The sequence below is a fragment of the Centruroides vittatus genome, unplaced genomic scaffold (genome assembly GCF_030686945.1).
Source record: "Centruroides vittatus isolate TY-2023 unplaced genomic scaffold, ASM3068694v2 contig_538, whole genome shotgun sequence".
NCBI lineage: Eukaryota > Metazoa > Arthropoda > Arachnida > Scorpiones > Buthidae > Centruroides > Centruroides vittatus.
In genome coordinates this window covers 171008-196085 of record NW_027122316.1, presented here as the reverse complement: position 1 = coordinate 196085, position 25078 = coordinate 171008, and the positions used below count along the sequence as shown (strand labels likewise).

The 25078-nt window shown below is 34.4% G+C and overlaps 3 protein-coding genes across 5 annotated transcripts in view; 2 read left to right on the top strand and 1 right to left on the bottom strand.

Annotated features, from left to right (window-relative positions):
- The window catches only part of LOC136978445 (choline O-acetyltransferase-like), a 221724-nt gene that overhangs the window by 159570 nt on the left and 37076 nt on the right, over positions 1-25078 (top strand). The window contains exons 13-14 of one of the 3 annotated variants that reach the window (XM_067274147.1): positions 2810-3027; positions 3098-3220. The exons of 1 other annotated variant lie outside the window; for it this stretch is intronic. The gene's annotated coding sequence lies outside the window, so the exon portion shown is untranslated. Of the gene's footprint in view, positions 1-2809; positions 3028-3097; positions 3221-25078 lie in introns of those variants that run through there. One more of the 3 variants, XM_067274150.1, reaches the window with a different exon arrangement.
- LOC136978448 (carnitine O-acetyltransferase-like) lies at positions 353-19804 on the top strand. The gene is made up of 6 exons (XM_067274154.1): positions 353-433; positions 506-707; positions 1151-1251; positions 1316-1412; positions 18402-18421; positions 19724-19804. Exons 2-4 carry the CDS (start codon positions 633-635, stop codon positions 1374-1376), a joined length of 237 nt encoding a protein of 78 aa, XP_067130255.1. The 5' UTR covers positions 353-433; positions 506-632; the 3' UTR covers positions 1377-1412; positions 18402-18421; positions 19724-19804.
- The window catches only part of LOC136978428 (uncharacterized), a 38149-nt gene continuing 17859 nt past the window's right edge, over positions 4789-25078 (bottom strand). The window contains exons 15-31 of the mRNA XM_067274127.1: positions 13966-14104; positions 12641-12832; positions 10381-10416; positions 10082-10270; positions 9901-10019; positions 9778-9831; positions 9533-9701; positions 7622-7796; positions 7347-7549; positions 7016-7116; positions 6833-6949; positions 5807-5929; positions 5587-5725; positions 5458-5517; positions 5244-5381; positions 4955-5172; positions 4789-4884 (exon numbers count right to left, since the gene is read on the bottom strand). Of these exons, the coding sequence (XP_067130228.1) occupies positions 4845-4884; positions 4955-5172; positions 5244-5381; positions 5458-5517; positions 5587-5725; positions 5807-5929; positions 6833-6949; positions 7016-7116; positions 7347-7549; positions 7622-7796; positions 9533-9701; positions 9778-9831; positions 9901-10019; positions 10082-10270; positions 10381-10416; positions 12641-12832; positions 13966-14104 (2212 nt within the window). The 3' untranslated portion in view covers positions 4789-4844. The remainder of the gene's footprint in view (positions 4885-4954; positions 5173-5243; positions 5382-5457; positions 5518-5586; positions 5726-5806; positions 5930-6832; positions 6950-7015; positions 7117-7346; positions 7550-7621; positions 7797-9532; positions 9702-9777; positions 9832-9900; positions 10020-10081; positions 10271-10380; positions 10417-12640; positions 12833-13965; positions 14105-25078) is intronic.

Here is a 25078-nt window from a genome sequence, read left to right as displayed (position 1 = left end):
TTTTATAATCTTCCGTGATACCAAGCTTACGTATTAAGATACATATTAAGCTTATTTGTAGTAATTAGAAAATGTATATTCTCGAAGATGTTATAATTTGCATTATTTATATTCCCACAGAATCATTCCAGTGTTAAGAATGTACTTACTGTATTTGATTTGCATTTCGTACATAAATAATTCTAATTACATGCGTTTATTATATATTAGATTGATACAAGCTGATGTTTTCATAATTGTACTTTTAAATTGTTAACAGTTATTGTATTGATGATAACGGGTAGAATAGCTCTTCAAAGCGAAAATGCGCTGGTAGAAAAACTCCAGAAAATCCATGTTCTCAGTAGGCTGGAGCCACACTACCCGCCAGTGGGGAATCTCACAGCTCTCAATCAAAAAGAATGGGAAAGGATAACAGAACAAATGATCAAACGTGAGATCAAAGCCAAACATTTTTTAGATATTAAAAATCCTCGATCGCAAACTCAAATTTACGAATACGCAGATGAAAATAATAGAGAATCCATTCAGATTATTGAAAATTGTTTGTTTGTGGTGTGCATGGACGAATCGAACGAAGGGTTGAGTAAATAAACGACATCGAAGAAGTTTCGGAGCAGAGTTTGGAAGAGATGGTCCACCACATTTTTCACGGCAATAAAAGTGGACAATCCACCGATAACAGATGGTTCGATAAATTTATTCAGGTAAAATTTATTTATTGATAACAAAGAACAGAAAAGGTCGATAATTTTCAATTGTACGCTTTCATTTTAAAATACTTTCGAAAAGATACTTTCACGTGCAGCATAATTTGATACGAATAAATATATCTACCAGTAAATACATTCAAAAATAAATTGTAGTACCTGAATAGACAGAAGTAATCACACAATACGACTTATATTTTCGATGTTTACTCTTTCGTAGTTGCGTTTCTTTATATTCTAACCAAAGTATATCGCGTAGTTTGTATACGAATACAAAAGAACGGACTCTTTCTTTTATATTAAATTCATTTGATTTTCATTTTGCTTTTTCATAAATCTGACTTTCAATTTGATTAAAGTAAAAATTCTAAGTTAAGTACATTCCTCTACAACATCGTACATAAATTGATGCATGATTGTTTACTGTTGCCGTTCTGTAGTTTATCGTGACCAAAAATGGTGTGAAGGGAATGGTGATGGAACATTCGGTGTCCGAAGGGAATACGGTTTTAAGATTCTGTGAAGAATTTCTGGATTTTGTGTAAGATTGTTATCTCTTGAATTAAGTATTTGTAATGGAAGTGAAGTGTTTATAATTGTTGCAGGAAGAAAGAGCAGCCGAAGAGATCGTCCGACGATTTGTTGACCGTCAGAAGACTGATTTGAGTCCTTAATGAAACTGTTGAAGAAGAGATCAAAAATGTATCAGCCATCAGAGACACGTAAGATACCGCAGTTTTTGCCATCCGCCAATAATAATTTTTATTGACGTGTAGGTAACAAGAAACGTCAGTTTATTCTTTGCCTATGTTCAGTATCGTAACTGCTTAGAAGATTTTATACGTAAAACCTCGTAAACTCACTAAGTATGTGGTGTTTATGTTTGAAAAGACTTTTATTTACAGAAAATTGAGATATTGATCCATCATTTAGTAGATTCTTTTGATTCTTACAATCGAGAAATGTTGCGTAAACTATTATTATTTCTAGAGAAAAATTCCGTTGTAATCACAAACAAACGTTGCCGCAATCTCGCCTCAATCTTCTGTTCTTTTTAAGAAACTCTTTGACAAATGCAACTTCTCAAAATATTTGTTATTTAATTTATTTGTCACTTTAACACAGTTCATTAAGAGCGTAAAACAACTTCCTATTATTTGTGGATCATAGCCAATCGTATAACTAGATTTCCACGCGGTTTCTGTAAGTATTTCGCTTTGACTACCCATATTTGAAACAAAATATATATATAGTAGAAGATAAACCCGATGTTGCTTGGGTAAAAAGTAACTTTAGCGAAGATTAAGATTATTACATTACAGCCAATCTTACCCGTTTTCACAAAATGCAAGAATTGAGTCCCCTTGTTTCCAGACTAATTAGAGAATTTTTAGATGGGTCTAAAAAGATGTTCGATTTCCTGCAAAGACGCAGAAATCCGCATCTGCGCCTGTAAATCTTGCACGTCGCTTTCTCTTAACACTTCCCCCGTAGAGGGGTATTTCGAAAAATCCCTTCTTAGTGTGCATTCTCGTGACGTACCCTAACTGTGTACCAAATTTCAACTTTCAACTCCTAACCGTTTGGGCTCTGCGCTGATTATTATTATTATTATTATTATTATTATCAACCCATTTCGATTATACATATACATGTAAGAAAAAATACGGATAATAGAAAGCGTCGGTTATTTTTAACCAAGAACATTACGAAATTGGACTTTCCCCAGCATAATTTAATATTTGAAAACAAGTAATTTTTTAAATCATTTTTTGATTGACATTTCAGGAACCTTATGTTAATTGTCCATTCGTACCTACGAAATTATGGCACTCATTATTGTTAAATTACCAATTAATCAAATCGATATATATGCAGCGTGAGTCAAAAGGATGAAACGAGTGTTTCGTTTGATACTTAAAGACAATTACGTTCGACGGACGTATAAATATTCTCTGTAAATATTATTTTCAGATTAATCGACACGCTGGAACTCAATTCCTGAATTTCCGCTTATCGACCAGTCAAGTCAGGCCTCTTTGTATGCATTGACTAAGTGTTAGCGAGTGGAAGAAAAGTCATTGATTGGCTTTTTGTAGCTTCCCACAACCTACGACATCGTAGTCGGATACGGTCCTGTAGTGCCCGACGGATACGGATGTTAGTACAATCCACAGGAGCGTCGTATCGTCTTTTGCATATCTTCGTTCGAAGATGTTCCTCCGATGGATTCGGAGAAGTTTGCACAGAACCTGCAAGTGAGCTTGATGGAGTTGAAGGGGCTTTGTGAGAGTGTGAAGACTGCAGTTTCCACCAGGTTGTTCTTTGTTGTTTAACAATTCGTTCGTGTTTTATACAATTGAATTACTCACGTGGTGTTCTTTTAGCTCACCGACAAAGGCTGCAGTTAAAGCCGAAGCAAAGTAATTAAGTGAAGAGAAATATTATACTAATCGGATGTTTTCGGTTTACGCTGCAGAGTTTCTGCTTCAGCATTGTTTAATAATGACTTAAAATTGATTTAGTAAATTTCACGAAAACTTTCGTTGTTCGTTTTATTCACCCGACCGTAGTTTACGGAATGTACAGTTTTTCAATTAGGTTCTTAATAAGGTAGATCTGCCGTTTTCATAAAGAGGTGATATAAGAAAAGTGACGGCAGTTTACTATATTTTGACACAATACGAAGACGTTTGACAGAAGAAAAATTAATATGAATTCTTTATGTTATCGCTTTTCACCAATATTAAAGGGTTGAGTAACTAACAATTTCCAGCGCGGTTCGGCAATATTCGATTTGCTACAAATACCTTACTTCAATTTCAGTTTGTATTATTGACATTTCACTACTATAAGATGCGAGGCTGTCGTTTGTAAATAAAATAGACTGTTACAAAAGAGTTTGTCTTTGCTTTGAAAAATGTTAAGAAATTTTTTACAAACTTAATGGAGTCTTTTTAAAATGTACTTTTCAATTTTTAAGATGATTTTCTCAGCTTGATTTTAGGCCAACAGCTGTCCAGAGAATATGTTTTTGTAGGACTTTTAAATTCGTTCAAATTACTCCCTTTTCCCAATTACGATATCTCTGTGTTTAATTAAATGCAGTTCAGACAAATCCTCGTCTTGTTCTACTTCAATTAATTATCTCTTATTCTTTACCACTTTTTGGAAGCCCTTCTCCTAACTCAGAGACTTGTCTTGTTTCACCATGTAATGATATTGGACCTACTGTTATTCTCCCCCTTCTCTACAGAATAGAGGTGGAAAAACGGTAGAGTTAGTGAAGAGAGGAGTTTGAAATTGGGCAAGGAAAAATAAGACGAATCTCATTAACTGCGTGGGATTGAGTTTCTACCGTACATGATCACTTTTCTTTTATTAATCATATTTTCCGAAGTGAGATTAAAACATGACAAGTATCCTAACGTTTTGCGTTATATGATTTTAAAATCGTACTTTGATTTCTAAAGCTCGTTAATGCTAACATCATAGATAGAAGGAAAGTGATATAAGAAACGACATGGGCAGCAATGAGAAAGCGCCCATAGAATGCGGTGTGGTGAGTTGAAATCAACCAAATAACTTGATCAATGTGTAAACCGAAACGTATGGAACCAGTTCATTCTAAAACTGATACTAACTGCGAGTACAATATAAGACACAACTTTGGGTCACCCGTCATGTTGGGAATCGAATCTGGAAAAATCGAAAACTCTTCAGAAATTTTTCAGAATACGTCGGGCTCCGTATCTCACCGACCGTCAGACCCATTGAACCAATTGTGGGCATGCAATAAGAACTTTTTAAAGAAAGTTACTGAACTCTTTAATATTCAGGAAAATCGATAATATAAAGAATTTATATTAATTTTCTTATGTGAAATATTATTCGTATTGTATCAAAATATAGTAAACTGTCGTCACTTTTCTTATATCACCACTTTATGAAAACGGCAGATCTACCTTATTAAGAACCTAATTGAAAAACTACACTCCGTAAATTACGGTCGGATAAATAAAACGAACAACGAAAGTTTTTGTGAAATTTATTAAATCAAATTTCAATCATATATTACAATTTTGAAGCTTAAACCGAAAACATCCGATCTGTCCAATATTTTCCTTCATTCGATTACTTTGCTTCGGCTTTAACTGCAGCCTTTGTCGGTGAGCTAAAAGAATACCACGTGAGTAATTCAATTGTCTAAAACACGAACGTATTGTTAAACAACTAAGAACAACCTGGTGGAAACTGCAGTCTTCACACTCTCGCAAAGCTCCTTCAACTCCATCAAGCTCACTTGCAGGTTTTGTGCAAACTTCTCCGAGTCCGTCGAGGGGTCGTTTTTGAACGAAGAAATGCAAAAGACGATACGACTCTCCTGTGGATTATACGAACATCCGTATCCGTCGGGCACTACAGGACCGTATCCGACTACGATATCGTAGGTCGTGGGAAGCTACAAAAAGCCAATCAATTAACTTTCTTCCACTCGGTAACACTTACTAAATGCACAGAAAGATGCCCGACCTGACTGGTCGATAAACGGAAATTCAAGAACTCTTTGTAATAATCTGTTTTATAAAGGGCGGGTTCCTCTAAGCCGTGCAGAGCAGCCATTTCCTTTAAGCACAGAAGATGGTTATCAGGTCCTTCTCCGTTGATTGTCTGAACAATAGCACATATTATCACAATTATAAAATTGCTAATTATTTTGATTCGTTTCCAGCTCTTTACTACTTACGTAGAGTAGAATTTCGGTTTGCTTTTTCACGGCTTTTTGGAATTTAACCCATTTTTCTGCCTAAAGATAGCAAAAGAGTCAATTTGAATCAGGGTTTTATCACAATTGATAGGTTTGAATTCGACTGACCTGACTCAAAGAAGGATCTAACATGGACTTTGAGAAATCCAAAGCCTCTTGGCTGGAAGCGCGGATATTGTCGATGCGACCGAATCTGAACTTCCTTAATGCGGCACTTTCGTAAGTGGCCGTCACTTTGCCATGCATTCTGTAGAGAAAATAACAACATCGTTGATTTTTTAACACTGAAATAGGTGTTAAAGAAAAGAGAAACACCATTTAAATAAACCTGTAGTATGTCAACTGCAAACACAACTGAATGAACACATCCGGACTGATTTTTTGTTTCTTCGGAAAACCTTTGCCGTAATTGTCAAATATAAAAATATTGAGTTCCAGCGTGTCGATTAATCTGAAAATAATGTTTACAGAGAATATTTATACGTCCGTCTAGCATAATTGTCTTTTAGTATCGAATAAAACACTGCTGTAAAGTTTGTCTAAGACAAACTTTACAGCAGTGTTTCGTTTCATCCTTTTGACTCACGTAGCCTATATATCGATTTTATTAATCAGTATTTAAATAACAGTGTATCATAACTACGTATTTACAACGGGTGGAGAGTTAACACGAAGTTCCTGAAACGTGAGTAAAAAAATTATAAAAAATTATATATTTTTAATTATTAAATTAAACTGTACGGGATCGAATTTTGTAACGATCTTAGTTACCATTTAAAAATTACTGTCCAACACTATCGTACGTATATTTTCTTACGTACAGTTTTCGTTTCGAACATAAGCAGTCAAAGCTAGAATCTCACAGAAACCACGTGAAAATCTAGTTAAACGATTGGATATGATCCAGAAATAACAGGAAATTATTTTACGCTCTTAATGAACTGTGCTGAAGTGACAAATAAATTAAATAACAAATATTTTGAGAAGTTGCATTTGTCAAAGAATTTCTTAAAAAGAACAGAAGATTGAACCGAGTTTGCTGCAACGTTTGTTTGTGATTACAATGGAATTTTCCTTCAAAAATAATAATAGATTCCGCAACATTTCTCGATTGAAAGAATCGAAAAAATCTACTAAATGGTAGATCAGTATCTAATTATGGTAATTTTCTGTAAATAAAAGTCTCTTCAAACATAAACACCGCATACTTAGTGAATTTACGAGGATTTACGTAAGAAAACTTCTAAGCAGTTACGATACTGAACATAGGCAAAGAATGAACTGGCGTTTCTTGTCGTTATCTACGCGTCAATAAAAATGATTATGGCGGATGGTCAAAATTACGGTATCTTACGCGTCTGTGACGGCCGACGCATTTTTGATCTCTTTTTCAACAGTTTCATTAAGGACCCAAATCAGTCTTCTGACGGTCAACAGATCGTCGGACGATCTCTTCGGCTGCTCTTTTTTCCTGCAAGAATTATAAACACTTCAGTTCCATTACAAATATTTAATTCAAGAGATAAAACAATCTTACAAGAAATCCAGGAATTCTTCGCAGAATCTTAAAACCGTAATCCCTTCCGACACCGAATGTTCGATTACAATTCCGTTCACGCCATTTTCGGTCACGATAAACTACAGAACGGCAATAGTAAATAATTAGGCATCGATTTATGTTCAATGTTGTAGAGGAATGTACTTAACTTAGACTTTTTACTTTAATCAAAGTGAAATTCAGATTTATGAAAAAACAAAATGATAATAAGGAAAAATTAATACAAAAGTAAGCATTGATTCTTTTGTATAGAAACTGCTCGATACACATCGGTCTTTTCTGTTACTTGTTCGCAATGAATAAATTTTACCTGAATAAATTTATCGAACCATCTGTTACCGGAGGAATGTCCACTTTTATTGCCGTGAAGGATGTGATGGGCCATCTCTTCCAACCTCTGATCCGAAAAGCTCTTCGATCTCATTTCTTTCCTCACCCCGTCGTTCCATTCGTCCATGCACACCACGAACAGACAATTTTCAATAATCTGAACGGATTCTTTATTATTTTCATCTGCGTATTCGTAAATTTAAGTTAGCGATCGAGGATTTTTAATATCTAAAAAATGTTAGGTTTTGATCTCACTTTCGATCATTTGTTCTCTTATCCTTGCCCATTCTTTTCGATTGAGAGCTGTGAGAATCCCCACTGGCGGGTAGTGTGGCTCCAGCCTACTGAGAACCTGGATTTTCTGGAGTTTTTCTACCAGCGCTTTTTCGCTTGGAAGAGCTATTCTACCCGGTATCACCAACACAAATAACTGTTAAAAATTTAAAAGTACAGTTGTGAAACATCAGCTTGTATCAATCTAATATCTAATAAACGCATGAAATTAGAATTAATTAAGTACGAAATGAAAATCAAATAAAGTAAATAGTTTTTTTAACACTGGAATGGTTCTGTGGTAATATAAATAATGCAAATTATAACATCTTCGAGAATATACATTCTCTAATTACCACAAATAAGCATAATACAGCACGTATTTACTACAATACACCACATGAGTATCTTATTAAAATTAATATATATGCAGCGTGATTCGAAAGTCTTCTACAAACTTTAAAGGTAGGGCAGTAATACATAAACAAAGTAATTTTACCTAAGAACATAAAGCCGTGAACACCAGCAGAATTGTCCAAAGTACAGGAAGAATCACAAAGGAATGCATCGTGTTTGTTAGAATACTCGAGTGTTTGCGGCTATAATAGATATGTTCACAAGTAAAAATTGCTTTTTTCATTGTATTCTTCTTTTACCTTTAAAGGGTGTCTAATACCTTTTCAATCATCCTGTATATACTTCGTATTTAAAATTTGTCAACAAAAGAGGTATACTTTTTAATATCTTTGTACTATCTTTACAGATAGCAGGAAATTCCGAAGGTTACAATAACTGTCAAGAAAAGTGTATTGTGATAAATAGATAATATTTAAATATTCCTACGTGAGTATAGAAAGACAAAGTGAATTGTATAAATTTACTTTAATAACTGGAAGAAGGTATTGAAGAACAAAAGATTTGTCTAACAAAGTACATGCTGAAAATATAGCTGAACGTGCATCTACAAATGGAAAACACAGAAAAATAGCATTGGGTTCGACTCAGAATAGTATTGCCTGTTCTTACGTGTCACCTTGTACAGTTTAATGATATTGTTTTTTTATGCATGTAAACAGATATAAGATATTTATACAAAATAACACATTTGGTATCACAAAAGATTATAAAGATTTCATTTCTGAATTGTTAAACGAGTATTTTTATGTTCCACTACATGAAAAATATAGTCGGAGACCGAAATAAGCTGAAATCTTTTTCAATTAGGTAGTTTTTCCTATACACTATTTTGTTAAGTGTTGTATTAATGTATGGTGTCACTTCGAAATCATTTTTTCTGTTAACTTTTACTGAAGTTCATTCACAATTTAATACTTTTCGTCCATTTACGAAAGTGTGCCATATTAGAACCACTATCGTTTAATCACTTAATATCATATTGGCTGTATTAAAATGTAAAGGGATCGCATTGAATTGATGCGATGGCCAATGTGCCAAAATAGAATCGTTTTTCGGGATAAGGGCGCTATTTAGACATTAGAAACTTGGATATTCTAATTTCATTAGGCAACAGTGTTAATCTTTGTTCGCTATTTGTACGGAAAACATAATATAACGTTTGTGAAAATCCCGAAAATGAAGTACTCTACGCATCAGCGACAAAATACAATGTACCTTTTAAGTATGTATAAAAATGTAATTTTGAACTATTTTAATCTTGAAGTCGTGACTGTGTTAATTAATCGGTATCTATAGATACCGATTAACACAGTCAACGTTTTTATATAGAAATACTAAATATAATAGAGAATAGCAGTGTATGCATATGGAAAAAATATTTAATGCAATGCATGCCGTAAGGAAATTTCAAGCTCTATATATCGGAAAGTTTTAAGGAAAATGAATGAAACTTTTCTGTTTAGCCACCAGCCTTACCTGATTGTTGCAGATCACAATGATATGTCTGCCGCTACCTTCACTAAAAATGTGCTGGTCTTTAATCGCGCCCGGTCTTCTGTAAGCCGTGAAGAAGCGATGATACGTGGCCATGGAAAGCGCATTCCCTTTTCCTTGTCCCCCAGAAAATTCTTGTTTTAATTCCCCACTGCAACAAATGAGTAATTTTATTCACAGTTTCTTATGTGTAAATAATTCATTTCTTGTTTGTAATTTCCATTTACCTGTCAACTCTTTGCTTGAACGTCAGCGAGAAGAGAATAAATTTGGCAATGAATCTGAGAAATAATACACAATTACTAATAAGACAATTAGATAGAAATGATTATTTCACGAGAAACCATTACCGAAATCTTTCTTCATCCGATTTGAATTCTTGTTTCGGCAGTAAAAAGAACGGATTTGAGTTGATGGGGAGAGGCAAAGGATTTTTCAAATACATATCGTCCAGCCAGAACTCGGTCACCTGCAAAGATGTATATTGTTATTTCCACTGAAACGGCTGGTCGAGGAAGAAGAAACACTTACATAGTTTTCATGGCTTTCTGCATATTTTTTCAAGAACCCCTGGAGCTCTTGCATTTCTCCCGACTTTTTATAATCTTCGAACAATCTTCGAGCTTCCTCGTATTTGTCACCGGGGACAATTGCTCTGATTCCTTCCAAGAATCTGTTTATAGTTACGGATAGCTCGGGAACTGACGGCTTCGGCAATTCCTACAAAAGAAAATGATTTTTCAAATGCAAATGCATCATGCTTGTTGAATGCATCGTCAATTACCATACAAAATATAAACTCTTTATCTTAATTGACGACTTAGACTCACAGTTTCTTTTATTTCTGTCATTTTTTCTAGAAGGAGCTGGAATTGCAACTTGTTAATTTGCCGGAGACTTTTGTTGAAGTTGAAATAATGCGAATCGTTTGTTGCGCAATAATGCCTTGATAATACATATTGTATTTTTGGCTGTATGTTAATAGTTTTTTATTTACCGTTTATACGTGGTATATATGTATATATTAATAGATTTTTGTTAATTGCATTTTTTTCAACTTGTAAAGCCGGAAAGCCGCGTGGGCAAGGTTACATTCTATTTCTCTGTCTGGCCCGGCATAGAATCCGATCGGGTTTAAAAACCCCACTAATTTATCAGATGTGGTGAACGGGATATATCGGTTGCCATCTCTTACTCGACCGCTGTGTTCTAAGCGCGTGGAACCCGTAATGGGCCTTCGGCAGGAATTAATGTAAAAATAAAATTTTTAGAACAATCTAAATTGTAATATATATAAATAAACACATTTTCTTCTTTTATTACTTTACAGCATGCTGTTACTCTAAAACTCTTTGATAAAATTTACTTGTCTTTGTGAGATTGCGGATTTTTAAGGGGGAATTTTTAATGAAAGAAAACCTTTTTTTTTCGTTGTTCGAAACTGTTGTAAACGTCCCCGTTAGAAAAAATTCCTGGAGAGTCTCGGAGCAGAGGTCTCTTCCAACTATCAACAATTAGATGGGAAAGTTGACACTCAGTTGCCAAAAATTGCGAGTCATTGTCAAGTGCTTTTCACAACCTGTCGATCTCTTTTTCCGGAAGGACACCTGTCGAATTACCGACGCACTCCCGTTTCCACGCGTCCCAGTCTCCAGTTCACAATATTCTTCAACAAGTGCTCGAGCAGTGTCGTGTGAGTTGTGAATAATCAGAATAGTTGCAATATGAGTGTTTCTTACAGCCCAACATTGTGTGTTAACAGTATTTCATTCTGATTACGTGACCGCATGGTGTGGATTTACTACCGATTTTTTTCTCAGGCCGTTTTTCATTTATAATGTCCCTCCTGAAGGCTCTAAAATATGAATGGAGTGCGCCCTGCTGTAAAATTCTTCAACAGTTAGTCATTCCTGCTTAACAGGATCGGAAATATTTGCACCGTTTTCATCCAAGATGGATAAGTTTCCAAAATTAGCAAGTCAAAGAACTGCTTCGTGCTAACTTTGGCGAGGATCGAATAGACCTACTATCCAGAGCTTTTAAGTTCCCTGTCTTTTCATTTATTGGATCGGAATCCCTGTGATTTCCGGTTGTGAGGATTCCTAAAAAATTGTGTTTATGAAGGAAGAATTAGGATTTTGCCTAAATCGAAGCCGGCATTATACGCCATGTTGTCGAAATTCGTGGAGACTATTCGCGCTACCATTGAATACGCTGTAATGCGATTTGAACAGGTAATGTTTATAGATCATACGTTGAACAGTTTCTGTGATTGAATAAAGTTAGTTTCTAACTTGTATTCGTTTTTTAAGCACCACGTATTTATCCGATGGTCGAAGTTTTAACTACGTTTTATTGTACAAATCTTTTCCTCGTGGTCTGTACAGCATTTAAACAAAGTTTCATCAAAATCTGATAAGTGGAACGGGTTCTAGTGGTGTTTGAATAGGGTCGGTGTAATTGTAATTACCCTGTATATTAACTGAAAACAACGTTAATTAAAAGTTGTTGTAGGTTTCGAGACTTTTTCCAATTTGTTATTCTTTCTTTAATTATGTTCGGATATTACTGTTTTCTCTACGCTTTTACTAATATTTCCTTTTTTCTTTAAATTATTTTCTTCCAAAGACAATGGAATTTCTTCCTCTATATCTTGTCAGCTGGCAATTAATTATAAAATTCACACTGTTGTCCGTCTGTCCATCCTTAATCTCAAGAACATTGTTAGAAACTCAAATTCAAGACCATGCATGGAAAGCGGAGGTGCAGGAGGCCCTGACTAACTAATACGTGAACATCCAGTAAAAACTGGAAGTCACGTTATTCCAATACAAAAATTCTCCCCTGAAAGGAATTAGATAGATGACCGGCACGACTGTATTGCTAACGGAAAAGTATGATGTACATTACAATACTAATTTGAAGTGGAGAGCTTATATTTTAAAGAAAATAAATAAAAAAATATGATTAAAAATTGCAGCCCGGCATTATGACGATGTCACAATTTTTAACTTTAAAGTTAATAAAAATCGCTAAAGTAGAGCATCCAAAACGGCGTGTTCATTTGTCCTATTCACACCACGAACTTACAGGTATAGGACAAAATAATAAGAACATTCCTTTCAAAATGTGTTGTACTTCGACCATCCAATACAGCCCTGCCACGTGTCGCAACAGTCTTCCATCCAGTGGTGGTGAAAGGGAAGGTATCAGTCGAGCATTTGGCAGTGTTACAGTTGCAGGAGAAAATTCTGTTCCCAGCAAAGCACCATTATGTCTGACCTGTCCAACGCACAAAGAGGCTTTTATTGGAGCTTGCCTCGCTGAGCGTCCCTGTCTAGAACAGCCAACTTTATGGGTGTTTTGAGGTTCAACGTGTCAAGGGTTATGACAGCCTACACAAAACTGGGAAAGGTGTCTTCTGCGAAGCAGAACAGTGGTCAAAAGTCGAAGTTTGACCAACCGTGATAGACGAGCGTTGAAGAAGATAGTCGCCTGAAAATGTAAGACTACACTGCCACAGATAATTTCCGAGATAAACACTCATCTCCAGAACCCCGTATCCACCAAAACTATTCAATGGGAGCTGCATGCTGCGAGCATTCATGGCCGAGTAGCCATCCTAAAGCCGTTAGTATCGCCGTAGAATGCTATGAAGCGACGACAGTGGTGCCAAAATTACCGAAACTGAACATAACAGCAATGGGAACAGGTCACCTGGCCTGATGAATCGTTATTTACATTGTTTCAGACCTCCGGACGTGTGTTCGTCTGGTGAACACTGGCAGAGGCATTTCATGTTCACTGTCTGGTTCCTACTGTGAAGCATGGAGGGGACTCTGTGATGCTGTGGAGAGTGATATCGTGGCGTGGCTTGGGGCCACTCGTAGGCCCGAGGGAGAAAGTCAGAGGCGAGCATTATCGCAGTATTCTCGTAGATCATTTACACCCTATGCTTCATGCTCTGTTTCCTGGAGAACATCCTCTATTCCATGATGACAATGCCCCTGTACACGCGGCTCGCTGTATTCAAACATGGTTGAATCAGCATAATGATGAAGTGGAACATCTCACGTGGTGTTCTCAGTTCCCCGATCTCAACGTCATTGAGCCTGTGTGGGGTTTTTTAGAGGACAAAGTCCGTGCTCAGTTTCCTCCTCCACGCACACTATCTGAACTCGAGACTGCTCTTTTTTTTTTTTTTTTTTTAAACTCTTTCCGCCCTGTGGGCACTAAGAGGGCCTCTTTTAGTAGGCCCATTATGGGTTCGGCCAGGCCCACAATGGGGCGACCGGGTGGTGAGGGACGGGGCCCGACATATCCGAACGGACCACCCCCCGAAAAATTCCTGGGGATTATTCGACCCGTTCGGATTCGATCCCGGGTCCCCCAGAGCGGTAGGCTGCCACCTTTACCGCTCGGCCATCCGGCCGTCTTCGAGACTGCTCTGCCGGAGGAATGGCTGCGAATTCCCTTAAACTGTCTGCACGACCTTTATTTCTCAATCCCACGTCAGATACAAGCTGTAATTCAGGCCAATGTTGGCCAAACTCCCTACTAATAAATATTTTGCATTATTTCACAGGTGTTCCTATTATTTTGTCCTATACCTGTATCTAACGTAAATATGATCAAAGCTGATGTGACTGATAATACAAACTAATAGATCATATTTATGATGTAGATTACAAGTAAATTCTTTTCATTTACATTTTATCCACGAGAAGCTGTCCATAAATTATGTCCATTTTCCTTAAAATTTTTACCTCCCTTCCCCATTGTCCCAGTTTGTCCAACTTTCGGTAAACCTCTTAGTTGGACGTCCAATAAAACTCACTGTAATTAATTTACAATATTTTAAACATTATTAGAAGAAGCATGAACTTATCAAAGAAAATTCTATACTAAAAAAATTCCACCCGAAATTTGGTACTATACTTATTAAGCTAATATTGTATGGAGACAAATGAATTTTATTCAAATGACAACCGCAAGATTTTTACCTGTATTACTCGTTTCTACATTTCTTTTTCGAGCGCCAAGCTTATCTTTACCAAAGGAAAACTAAAAAGAATTTTGAGTGTCGTCTAAATTGTCATAAGTTTTTACTTGGCGAAAGTTTTTACATCCCAAATGTTTTTGTTTGAATAAAAAATATAACAAAACATCAGATATATAATACTGTTTAACACATATTATACATACATACATGTATATACGTATAGTGTAAATAGAAAAAACTGTATATATGTAGTAAGGAATTGTGTTAGAAATGTATCATGCGCATTAGTATTGTGCAACAACCGACTCTCATTGTTTCAACTTCTCATTGTCTTCGGCAAATTGTTTCAGACCGAGCTTCTTCTACAGAAAGTAAAAATGACTGAAATGAAAGAAAGTGTGAGTCTAAATCATCAATTGTGATAAAGGATTTTATATTTCGTAACGTAATTGACGATGGATTCAATAACCACGGTGCATTTACGTTCGAAAATTCACTTTCTCTTGTAGAAACGGCCAAAGCCGCTGGTTCCCGAGCTCTTTTTCACTCTAAACAGATTCTTGGAAGGAATCGAAGCAATTGTCCCCGGTGACAGATACGAAGAAGCTCGTAGATTGGTGGAAGAATATCAAAAGTCAAAGAAAATGCAAAGGCTGCAAGGGTTTTTGAAGAAATATGCAGAAAGCAAAAAAAATTAGTTGAGTTTTTCTTCTTTCTCGATAAAAAGTTTTAGTGGAAATAATAATAAACGCTTTTGCAGGTAACTGGATTCTGTATGAACGATATGTATTTAAAAATTTCTTTGCCTCTCCCCATCAACTCCAGTTCGTCCTTCCTGCTGCCGAAGCAAGAATTCACAACGGATGACGAAAGATGGTAATGGTTTCTCGCGAAATAGTCATTTCTAAGTAATTTGTCTTATTGATGATTGTGTATTATTTTTTAGATTCATTGGGAAATTTATCATCTTTTCGCTTATGTTCAAGGAAAAAGTTGACACGTAAATACACATTAATAACAAGAAAACAGTTAAGGAAATGGTAAAATGTATTAGTAAAATGATACATTTGAATTATTGTAATGGTAAATTGAACCAGGAATTTGCTGGAGGACGAGGGAAAGAGAATGCGCTTTCCATGGCCACGTATCATCACTTCTTCACGGCTTACGGAAGACCGGGCGCGATTAAAGACCAGCACGTTTTTAGAGAAGGCGGCAGATATTTCATTGTGGCCTGCAACAATCAGGTAATGAAAAAAAAAACAATTTCGTGTCATTATTTTTCGGGTATTTTTTATAATACAATTAAGTGAATGAAATAGAAACCAACTCCATCGGTATAAATAACTTTTGTTATAACAATTTCATTAGTTGTCCTTGTAACTTTCCAATATTTTGAGACTGCTTTATTATTAGATATATTACAATAAATTTACTTCTCTATAGGCTCATTTTAATCACTCTTTATCAATGCTAATCTCCATTACAGGAGTTCACAGCCTTTTTTGCCTTGGCCTCATATGGAAAATATTCGTTTCAATCGATTGATTTAAAAGTTTTGTTATTTCCCATTATTTTTTGTAATACTTCGAGTAAATTAATATGTCAGCAAATGAATTTCCCACGACCCTTATTCGAAATTCTTGATAAAATACAATGTCTGATTTACAATGTTGATAAGTATGTGATATTTCCTTCAAATTACAATTGATCCCTTGAGTTTTATTTACCCCTTTCAAATTTTCGCTGATCCTCAGGAGGTATGTATCGATCTAGCTGAAAATTTCTGCTATATTAAATATATTATTTCTATACAAAACTGATGATATTAACCCTTTACACCCATCTCCTTTCACTCTTCCATCCTCCCCTTCATCCCACTATCATTTTTCTTTCCTTTACAGGCTGTCTATACAGTAGCCAGAACCTAATCTTTACTCCAATGTAGTGGTTTCCGGTTTCTGCGAATTGAGAAAACTTATAAGTCTTAAAAATACGATATGTTCAAGTAGACATTTATATAATAAAGTATATATAATAAGAACACAAAGGCATATGAATTATTACCTGGGAGAAGATTACAATTATAAAGTTTGTATATTTAATATTCGTATTGCAAAGCACATTTCTAAACATTTATTCTTATCCTCGTAACTTGTTTATGTGGTTTTGTTGTTATCTGTACAAACAGAACTGAAATATTTTAAAGTCGACGTTCCGTAATCTTGACCTACCTCAAACACGAGCTATGTACAGGGTGTTTGAAAAAGTTTTAGACAAATTTTAATGATAGACCAAAAATACATGCAGAAGCAATATTTTTACCTAGTAAAATATAGAGGCTAACAACGTCCAAGTGTTTTAATAAACACGTATACTTTACCTGTGTGCTTTTCTATACGATTCCTTAGATACTTCGAACAACTCTTAATGGCGTTTATATGATCCTATGTAGAAACAGTCTGGGTTTTATATTTTTGACCCGCCATTTTAAACTTTGACTAAGGATTTTCACCACACTGTATTTATATCAATTTTAAGAAGTTACAACGAGTATATATATATATATATGTTAAACATTGCTAAACACGTAAAATTCAACATTATGGAGGACTGTAGATATTAAAACAATAGAAACGTCCTTTGTGGTGTTGAATCTTTGTTAGCTAGCAGTGCATATTGTAGTAATTAGTAAATGTGTCTTCTCTAAGAAGGTTCCATTTGCATTATACACATTAATGCAAAACGGTTCTAATAATAAGAAAGTACTTTTTTATCTCAATTGAATTTTGTACATCACTAATTATTTAAACGGCTTCATTAGGTATTAGACTCATACATGCCAATGTTTTCACAATTGTATTTATAAATATTCGACGTTTATTTCAAATGAAGATACCTGGTGGATCAAGTCATCCAAGAGAAGACGTTCCGGTAAAAGAGCTGAAGAAAATCGAAGCGCTAAGTAATCAGGAGCCGCACTACCCGCCAATGGGAATTCTCACAGATCTCAATAGAAAAGAATGGGCAAGGATAAGAGAACAGATGATCGGAAGTGAGATCAAAGCCAAACATTTCTTAGATATTAAAACTCTTCGATCGTTAACTGAAATTTACGAATACGCGAATGAAAATAATAAAGAATCCATTCAAATTATTGAGACATGTGGTGTGCATAAACGAATCGAAAGATGGGGTGAGGAAACAAACGAGATCGAAGAAGTTTTTGAACGAGAGTTTGGAAGAGATGGCCCACCACATCCTTCACGGCAATAAAAGTGGACATTCCTCCGGTAACAGATGGTTCGATAAATTTATTCAGGTAAAATTTATTCGCTGCAAACAAGTAACAGAAAGGACCGATGTGTATCGAGCAGTTTGTATACAAACACAAAAGAATCAATGCTTACTTTTGTATTAATTTTTCCTTATTATCATTTTGCTTTTTCGTAAATTTGAATTTCAATTTGATTAAAAGAAAAATTCTAAATTAACTATATCCCTTTAATTTGCTTATAAAACATCGCATATAATCGATGCCTAATTATTTACTGTTGCCGTTCTGTAGTTTATCGTAACCAAAAATGGTGTGAACGGAATTGTGATCGAACATTCGGTGTCGGAAGGAATTACGGTTTTAAGATTTTGTGAAGAATTTTTGGATTTCTTGTAAGTCGTTTTTATCTTTTGGTTAAATATAAAAAATGGAAGCGAAGTGATTACTGTACTTACAGGAAAGATGATCAGCCGTGGCTCTCTGCGGTTATCAGACGAGTAGCGGACGATCGCGTGTCAATTAGAAGACTTACGTGGAATATCAGTGAACCTCTGGCAGAAGAGTTCAAAAAGGCATCGGCCGTCACAGACGCGTAAGTTACTCTAATTTTGACTATCGGCGAATAATAATTAAGCGCATTTCTTAAGTATGAAGACTCTGATTTATTTCCGTTATAAAATTTTTTACACGGAACACTTGGCAAAAAGAATTAACGCTTGTTGCGGGTCCTCCATAGTATTATATTGTTGCATATTTTTTGCGTATCCAGCTCTAGCCAGATTCCTTCAAAAGTTTTCCGACAGATTAAGATCGGGAGATAGAGCCGGCCAATCAATAATAGGCACCCTATTAGCTAAAAATCATTCATACGTGTGAATGGGAGCATTGTCGTATTGAAAGAACCATAGATTCTGAACAATTTGTTCTGTAGAAGGCATGACGTGCATGTTAAGATTGCTTTTCAACGTGTCTTGATAATCACTTGCCTTTTACGTCCTTGTAAAACGCAGGTGTAGTCTTTCCTGCAAACTATAACCATTCCAAATCACAATAAGATGGTGGCTTGTTCTGATTTGGAATATAATCCATCTTTCTTTTCCAAATTATCTTAATAGTGGTGGATCCAACCAGTTAGACTATCAACGGTAAATTTTTTCTCGTCACCATGGTTAATTTCTTTGTATGTGTCTGTCCAGCTCATTTTTTTACTTGCCCCATAGTAAATGTCTCCCTTTGTGAGTAGGATGATAATGGAGCAGTTCTTCTTCGCTGGTAAAGAAGATGCTGGCATATCTGCACAACTCCTCCAATAGTTGATTTTTCAACATTACACTCGGGCGTTGCTGCTAACTTCCGAAATGATGTTGTAGCTAGCGATCTGGCGAACAATGGCTCCTCTTGCCTTGTTTCTAAGCTTAGAACGGCGTCCTGTTGATTTATTTTGACTGTGTTGATCTCCTAGTTCAATAAAACAGCTATTACACAGGATGACCGATTTTATTTTCTAATAATTACTTTTGCCGAATAATTTTCACGTGTACGAGCAAAGAATTTCAGTTTTCTCTTAGTCAGTTAAGAATTTACCTCGGACAATGGCGTGAAATCAGGGATTATAATTAATTTGCCGAATCTAAATATCGAGCTGTCTTTATTTTTCGGACAGTCAATTTTAAGCTGCATCTCTTAAATTATTTCGTATTAATAAATTTTTATTCTATTCAAAATACTGTATATATCTTGAAGGATTAAATGATAAATAAATACGAAATGCAATGATTCCGTGTCAATGATTTTGTATGGAAACATATTACTGTATTGCTATTATATTTTATATCTTTAAAAACACTTATTATCCGAAGGACGTATAGATGTTCTCTGTAAACATTATTTTCAGATTAATCGACTCGCTGGAACTCAATGTTTTTATGTTTGACAATTACGGCAAAGGTTTTTCTAAGAAACAAAAGATCAGTCCGGCTGTGTTCATTCAGTTGTGTTTGCAGCTGACATACTTCAGGTTTGTTTAAACGACGTTTCTCTTTTTTTGATGCTTATTTGAGTGTTATTAATTCAACGTCGCTGTTATTTTCTCATCAGAATGCATGGCAAAGTGACGGCCACTTACGAAAGTGCCGCATTAAGGAAATTCCGATTCGGTCGCGTAAGTAGTAGTCGTTTGGGCAGCTCTAATCACAAAATTCTCATAGGATAACATGTATGGGTGGCGCTAATCACAAAAATTTTAAATCTCGTACGATAACATGTATGACACGTACTAATCACAAAATAATTATTTCGACATGACTTACCATTCGATATAATTACAAAATTTCCGCGCGCGCGCGTTCTAACAAAATTTTATAAATACCTTTTGACATACTTACTATAAAATGTGATTGGTTGATTGTCGGCATATATAAAATTTTAACATACGTTAGAATTTATTTTAACGCCAGGATCGAACATGGAAGCATACGGTTTTATTTTTACCTACGACAGCGACAGAAATTATTCTGTTTCTCCTCGGTTGTACAAGTCTCTGGACGGCTGTATAGCTGCGGTAAAGAATTTTTCGCTCGATATTCCCGATAATTTTCCTGTTTTTTTGCGTTATTTTAAAGTTAACGGAGATATATGGAAGGGAGATGGAAAGTTCGGTTTTGCAATTGTTGACGAAGACGGAAGAATTAACGAAGTTACTAATAAATTATATTATTCGTTCGAAGATAGTTCGGATGTTATGAGAAAAGTTTACGTTGAAAAAAATAAAAAGAATATATTAATATTTAGAGAGATAAATTGTGGATTGAAACATTATAAATTTGCTAAAGTCAGTAAAATCGATTGATATGTATTTTAAGCATCCGAGTAACTGCATAATCGCCGGACCGTCGCAATGTGGAAAGACTACGTTAGTAAGAAAAATTATTCGTTGTAAAATTTATGAAAAACAGTTAAAGAAAGTTTTATGGTGTTATTCTGTATATTTGCCGTTTTTTCGAGATGAAAAAAGTATTACATTTATGTACGGCTTACCTGAATCTGTACAAGGATGGGATTTAGTAGTAATCGATGATTTGATGCAGGAACTCAGTTCAAAAACTGCGTTTCTGTTCACGACGGAGTCTCACCATAATAATGTAAGAGTGATCCTGATAATGCAAAATCTGTTTCCGAAAAATAGAATTATGAGAGATATTACTTTAAATACGCATTAATTGATTTTGTTTAAAAATAATCGAGACGAAAGTCAAGTAAGCTGTTTGGGACGCCAGGCATTCGCTGGAAAATGTAATTTTTTTATGGACGCGTATAAAAAAGCGACAGAAAAGGATTTTGGTTATTTGCTGCTGGATTTTCATCCTAAAACAGACAAAAAACTTTCGGTGCGGGATTCGTGTTTTCCGGACGAACAAGGTATTTATTGGATATACTTACCGATAAAATGAAGAACGTAAAGAAAAATTATCATATGTTGGCGCATCTAGCCAAATCTACTCCCTCTCAACGAAGAGCGATATTAAAAGAAGCTACTCCCGATCAAGTTAAAGTTTTGTGCGAAATATGCGATAATTTTCTGAGGGGAAATATACCTGTTGACGTTCATAAATTACGAAAATATAAAAAAGTAATCAGGAAATTAAGCGAAAAACGAGTTCCTTTAAATATCAAGAAAAAAATTTTGATTAATCAATCGGGCGGATTCCTTCCTCTTCTACTGGCGCCGTTATTGTCTATGGCAAAAGGATTAATCGGTAAAGTAATAGGAAAAAAAATCTAATGGCGAAGCGAATGGCTCTGGTCCCTCCCGAGTTGTTAGCAGGATATCAAATTAAACCCGAAATAAGAATTGGAAATAATATCGAAGAATTACTCGAGAGTACCGATTTATCCGACGATAGTAAAGTTAAATTATTAAGTCAGTTGATTTCGAGATATCAGAGAACCGTCCATAAGCCGAAAGAGCCCGCCAGAGTATCCGTTGTGCCCGATGAAAAACCGCCGGAATCACCCGAAAAAAAACCACCTACCTCCGATAACGGTGAGGATGCGTTTATTAAACAAATAACTATATCTGTACCGCAGCTATATCAAAAATACATTCCTCATTTAATCGACAAACTGAGACAAAACGACTATGGATGGAATACAAAAGGTGAATTAAAAAATTCTTATAAAATACCTGGACCATTTCGTGAAGTAGTAGAATTTTCACGAGTAGTTGAGTTCTCCAACTTTGTTTTGGAATATCCTTTAGTTCTCGAGAAATTACAATAAAAGAGAGAAAATTAAAATAAATATGAAATTTTAGACGGCCATCTATCGACATAAATCGAATTTAAATCTCCCGCCGTCATCTGATTGGTTAAAAAAATTAATATTCCTAATTGGCTCGCGTCAGAAAAAAGTAGGTGTGACTTCTGTAAATGACGCTATCGGGAGAGCACCGATGCAACCGGAAAAAGTAAACAGCCTACGTCATTAGTCTAACGGTCCTTGTCTGACCTACTTTTCGTAGAATCAACATTAGAGTAAGCTGTAGTAAAACGTAGTAGTTTATAGTAAAACGGTCTTCTCTAATATTCATAGTACTTTGTAAAGCTTGGATTTCAATTTAATAAGTATTATTTAATTCAGAAACATTATAAATACATCATTAAGTAGGAGAATAACGAAAAACTTTATTTTTTAGTATAATACAATTTACAAAATCGAAAGTTCGTATATCGTAATATTATAAAAAACTACATCGAAACATACGAAGTCACCTAATTTACTTAAATTCAGTTCATTATACAACTGTCGATACTCTTGCCTTCCTCAGTTTCCTCAAACAAAATTCGAAAACTTCAATTAATCCTATAAATATTTAAGCGCCATTACTATTCGAATTAACTGTAATTACAAATATAAATGAAAAATATTTTCGACATAAACCCTAGGCAATAATTATCAAAACAAAATTCTTCAAGTATAAATTTTTCTGTATAAATGTCAGCGATCCAATGTGTGACCTACTTTCTCTAACGTAGTAAAACAAAGTAAGTTGCAGTACAACAATACACATAAACACAAATAAATTAGTAGCTCAATAATACATACTTTCATTTATATCCATATGTTATATCCAAAAGTCAGTTCTCCCAAATTGTCGAAAAATAAATTATTTTCAACTTTTCTTTTTGTAAAGTAGCATATTCTGAAAAACAAGTTCTATATTCAGCGTAAAATTTCCACCTTTTATCCGTTAAAAACAACGCAAAATGTATGGATCCACGTAATAAAAAATTATCACAGTGAACTTCGAAGAAACCAAAAACACAGATACACCAGACTGCACTGTACAAAATTTTGCCACGAACTGATTCATATTTTAATGCACCTGTGAATAATTTCATCACATGACGAAAAGTTTTTTAATAAAAGCTAAAAGTTTTTAAAAATTCTTTCATAAAATCCGATGAATTTAATTAATACACAATAACTAAATCTGTTTAATAAAGATTAATAATTTTCCATTATAATTATGCAAATTAGATATAAAAAAGATCATCGCGCAAATTCTCCCGCGAACCATGGATGACTCTTACGTCATCTGGATTGAAGTTTCCTGCAAAATAGTGAAAATTTTTATATAATTATTTTACTAATCCAGCCAAATTTAAATAATATAAAATGTCTAGATCTGTTTAATAAAGATTAGTAATGTACTATCATTAATATGCAAATTAGATATGACAAAGATCACTGTGGAAAAATTCCCGCCAAGATAAAAATAGCTTTCGGTCACGTGATCACCAAGAAATACGCCTTAAATTTAATGTTTGTGTACAAATTAATACATTTTAACTAATGTCATCGTTTAAAATTTAATGTTTCTGTAAAAATTAGTAAATTGTAACAAATTTCATCAAAGACAACAGAATAATTTTCAGCTTATAAAAACTCTACAATAAATGATTATTTCTTCGAAAGACGTCGATATGCACGAATAAATAATAAATATACAATAATGCTTTTATCCATTTTAAGTGGATATTGTAAAAATTAAGCTATTTAATTTGTTTGGCTTTTATAATTTAGTTTCCGAATATTTTACTGTGAAATTCCATTTAGTAAACAGAAACAAAGACAAGCTATTAATTATAAACAGGACAATAGAATAATTTTTACGTAAATTGAGTGAAAATATAGAAAAAAACAAATTATATCAAAGATGGGGACAAACAAGCTTACATCCCCAGAACAGAGCTTATAATTCGTTGTTATTTTCAGCCTGTTTCTACTTCGACTGTTTTATGTTGGTAAAAAGTTAATGTTTTAAGATGTTCTTAGTGAAGAAACATAAAAGTATCGAAATATAATATTCACACACACAAAAATATTTATGTATGTCGACATTAGAAATTTAAAATCAATTATAGAATGTCCTGGATAGAGATATCGTGTGATTGTCTGTTTCTTCTGTCTTATTTTGTTTTTCTACGTGAAAATAAGATATCTTTTATAACTATTGATAATATAAACATTTTGTTTCTTTATATATTACTTCAATTACAGCTGCAAACTTTAACACATGGAGCATGTGAGAAAGTATTATTGTATAGATTATTACATTTTTATGAATACACCTGAGACTCGTGACAATATAGGCCTAAATTAACCTACTTTAAGTGTCAATATTTTATTTAGAATCATTTTAAACGTTATTATTACATCAAATTATGAAATGGAATGTTCCAAGTATAGGAGTAAGAGGGAGGGGAAAGAAGCCATGCGTGGGGAAAAAATGAGTTTTTATCTAAATTATAATAAAATTTACTTATATTTACGATAAATATCGATAATTTTCTTTTGGAGAAATGTATCTTGATAAAATTAATTATCTATATGAATGAAACTTTCAATAATACATTAGATACAATGACTGACGTTCCTTTCTTACCCTTTTTGTAGTATGTCTTATTATTAAACATAGTTTCCTAGATTATAATGTGTAAAAAAAAATGGAAAATTCTGTTAATTTGTAAACGCAGATACTATCACATAACAAGCATACTGTATCCTCTGTATATTTAAAGTCAGTTATTCGCGATTGAATTTTTCTAAATAAGCCTGTTTAATCCGTAATTTATTTGACAGAAAGAAATTGTTTATGGCCGTATTTCATTTATATAATGTTTTTCTCGTGATATTATTTCTAATATCGGAAAAAAATATACATTTCTAATATGGACATACATCAATA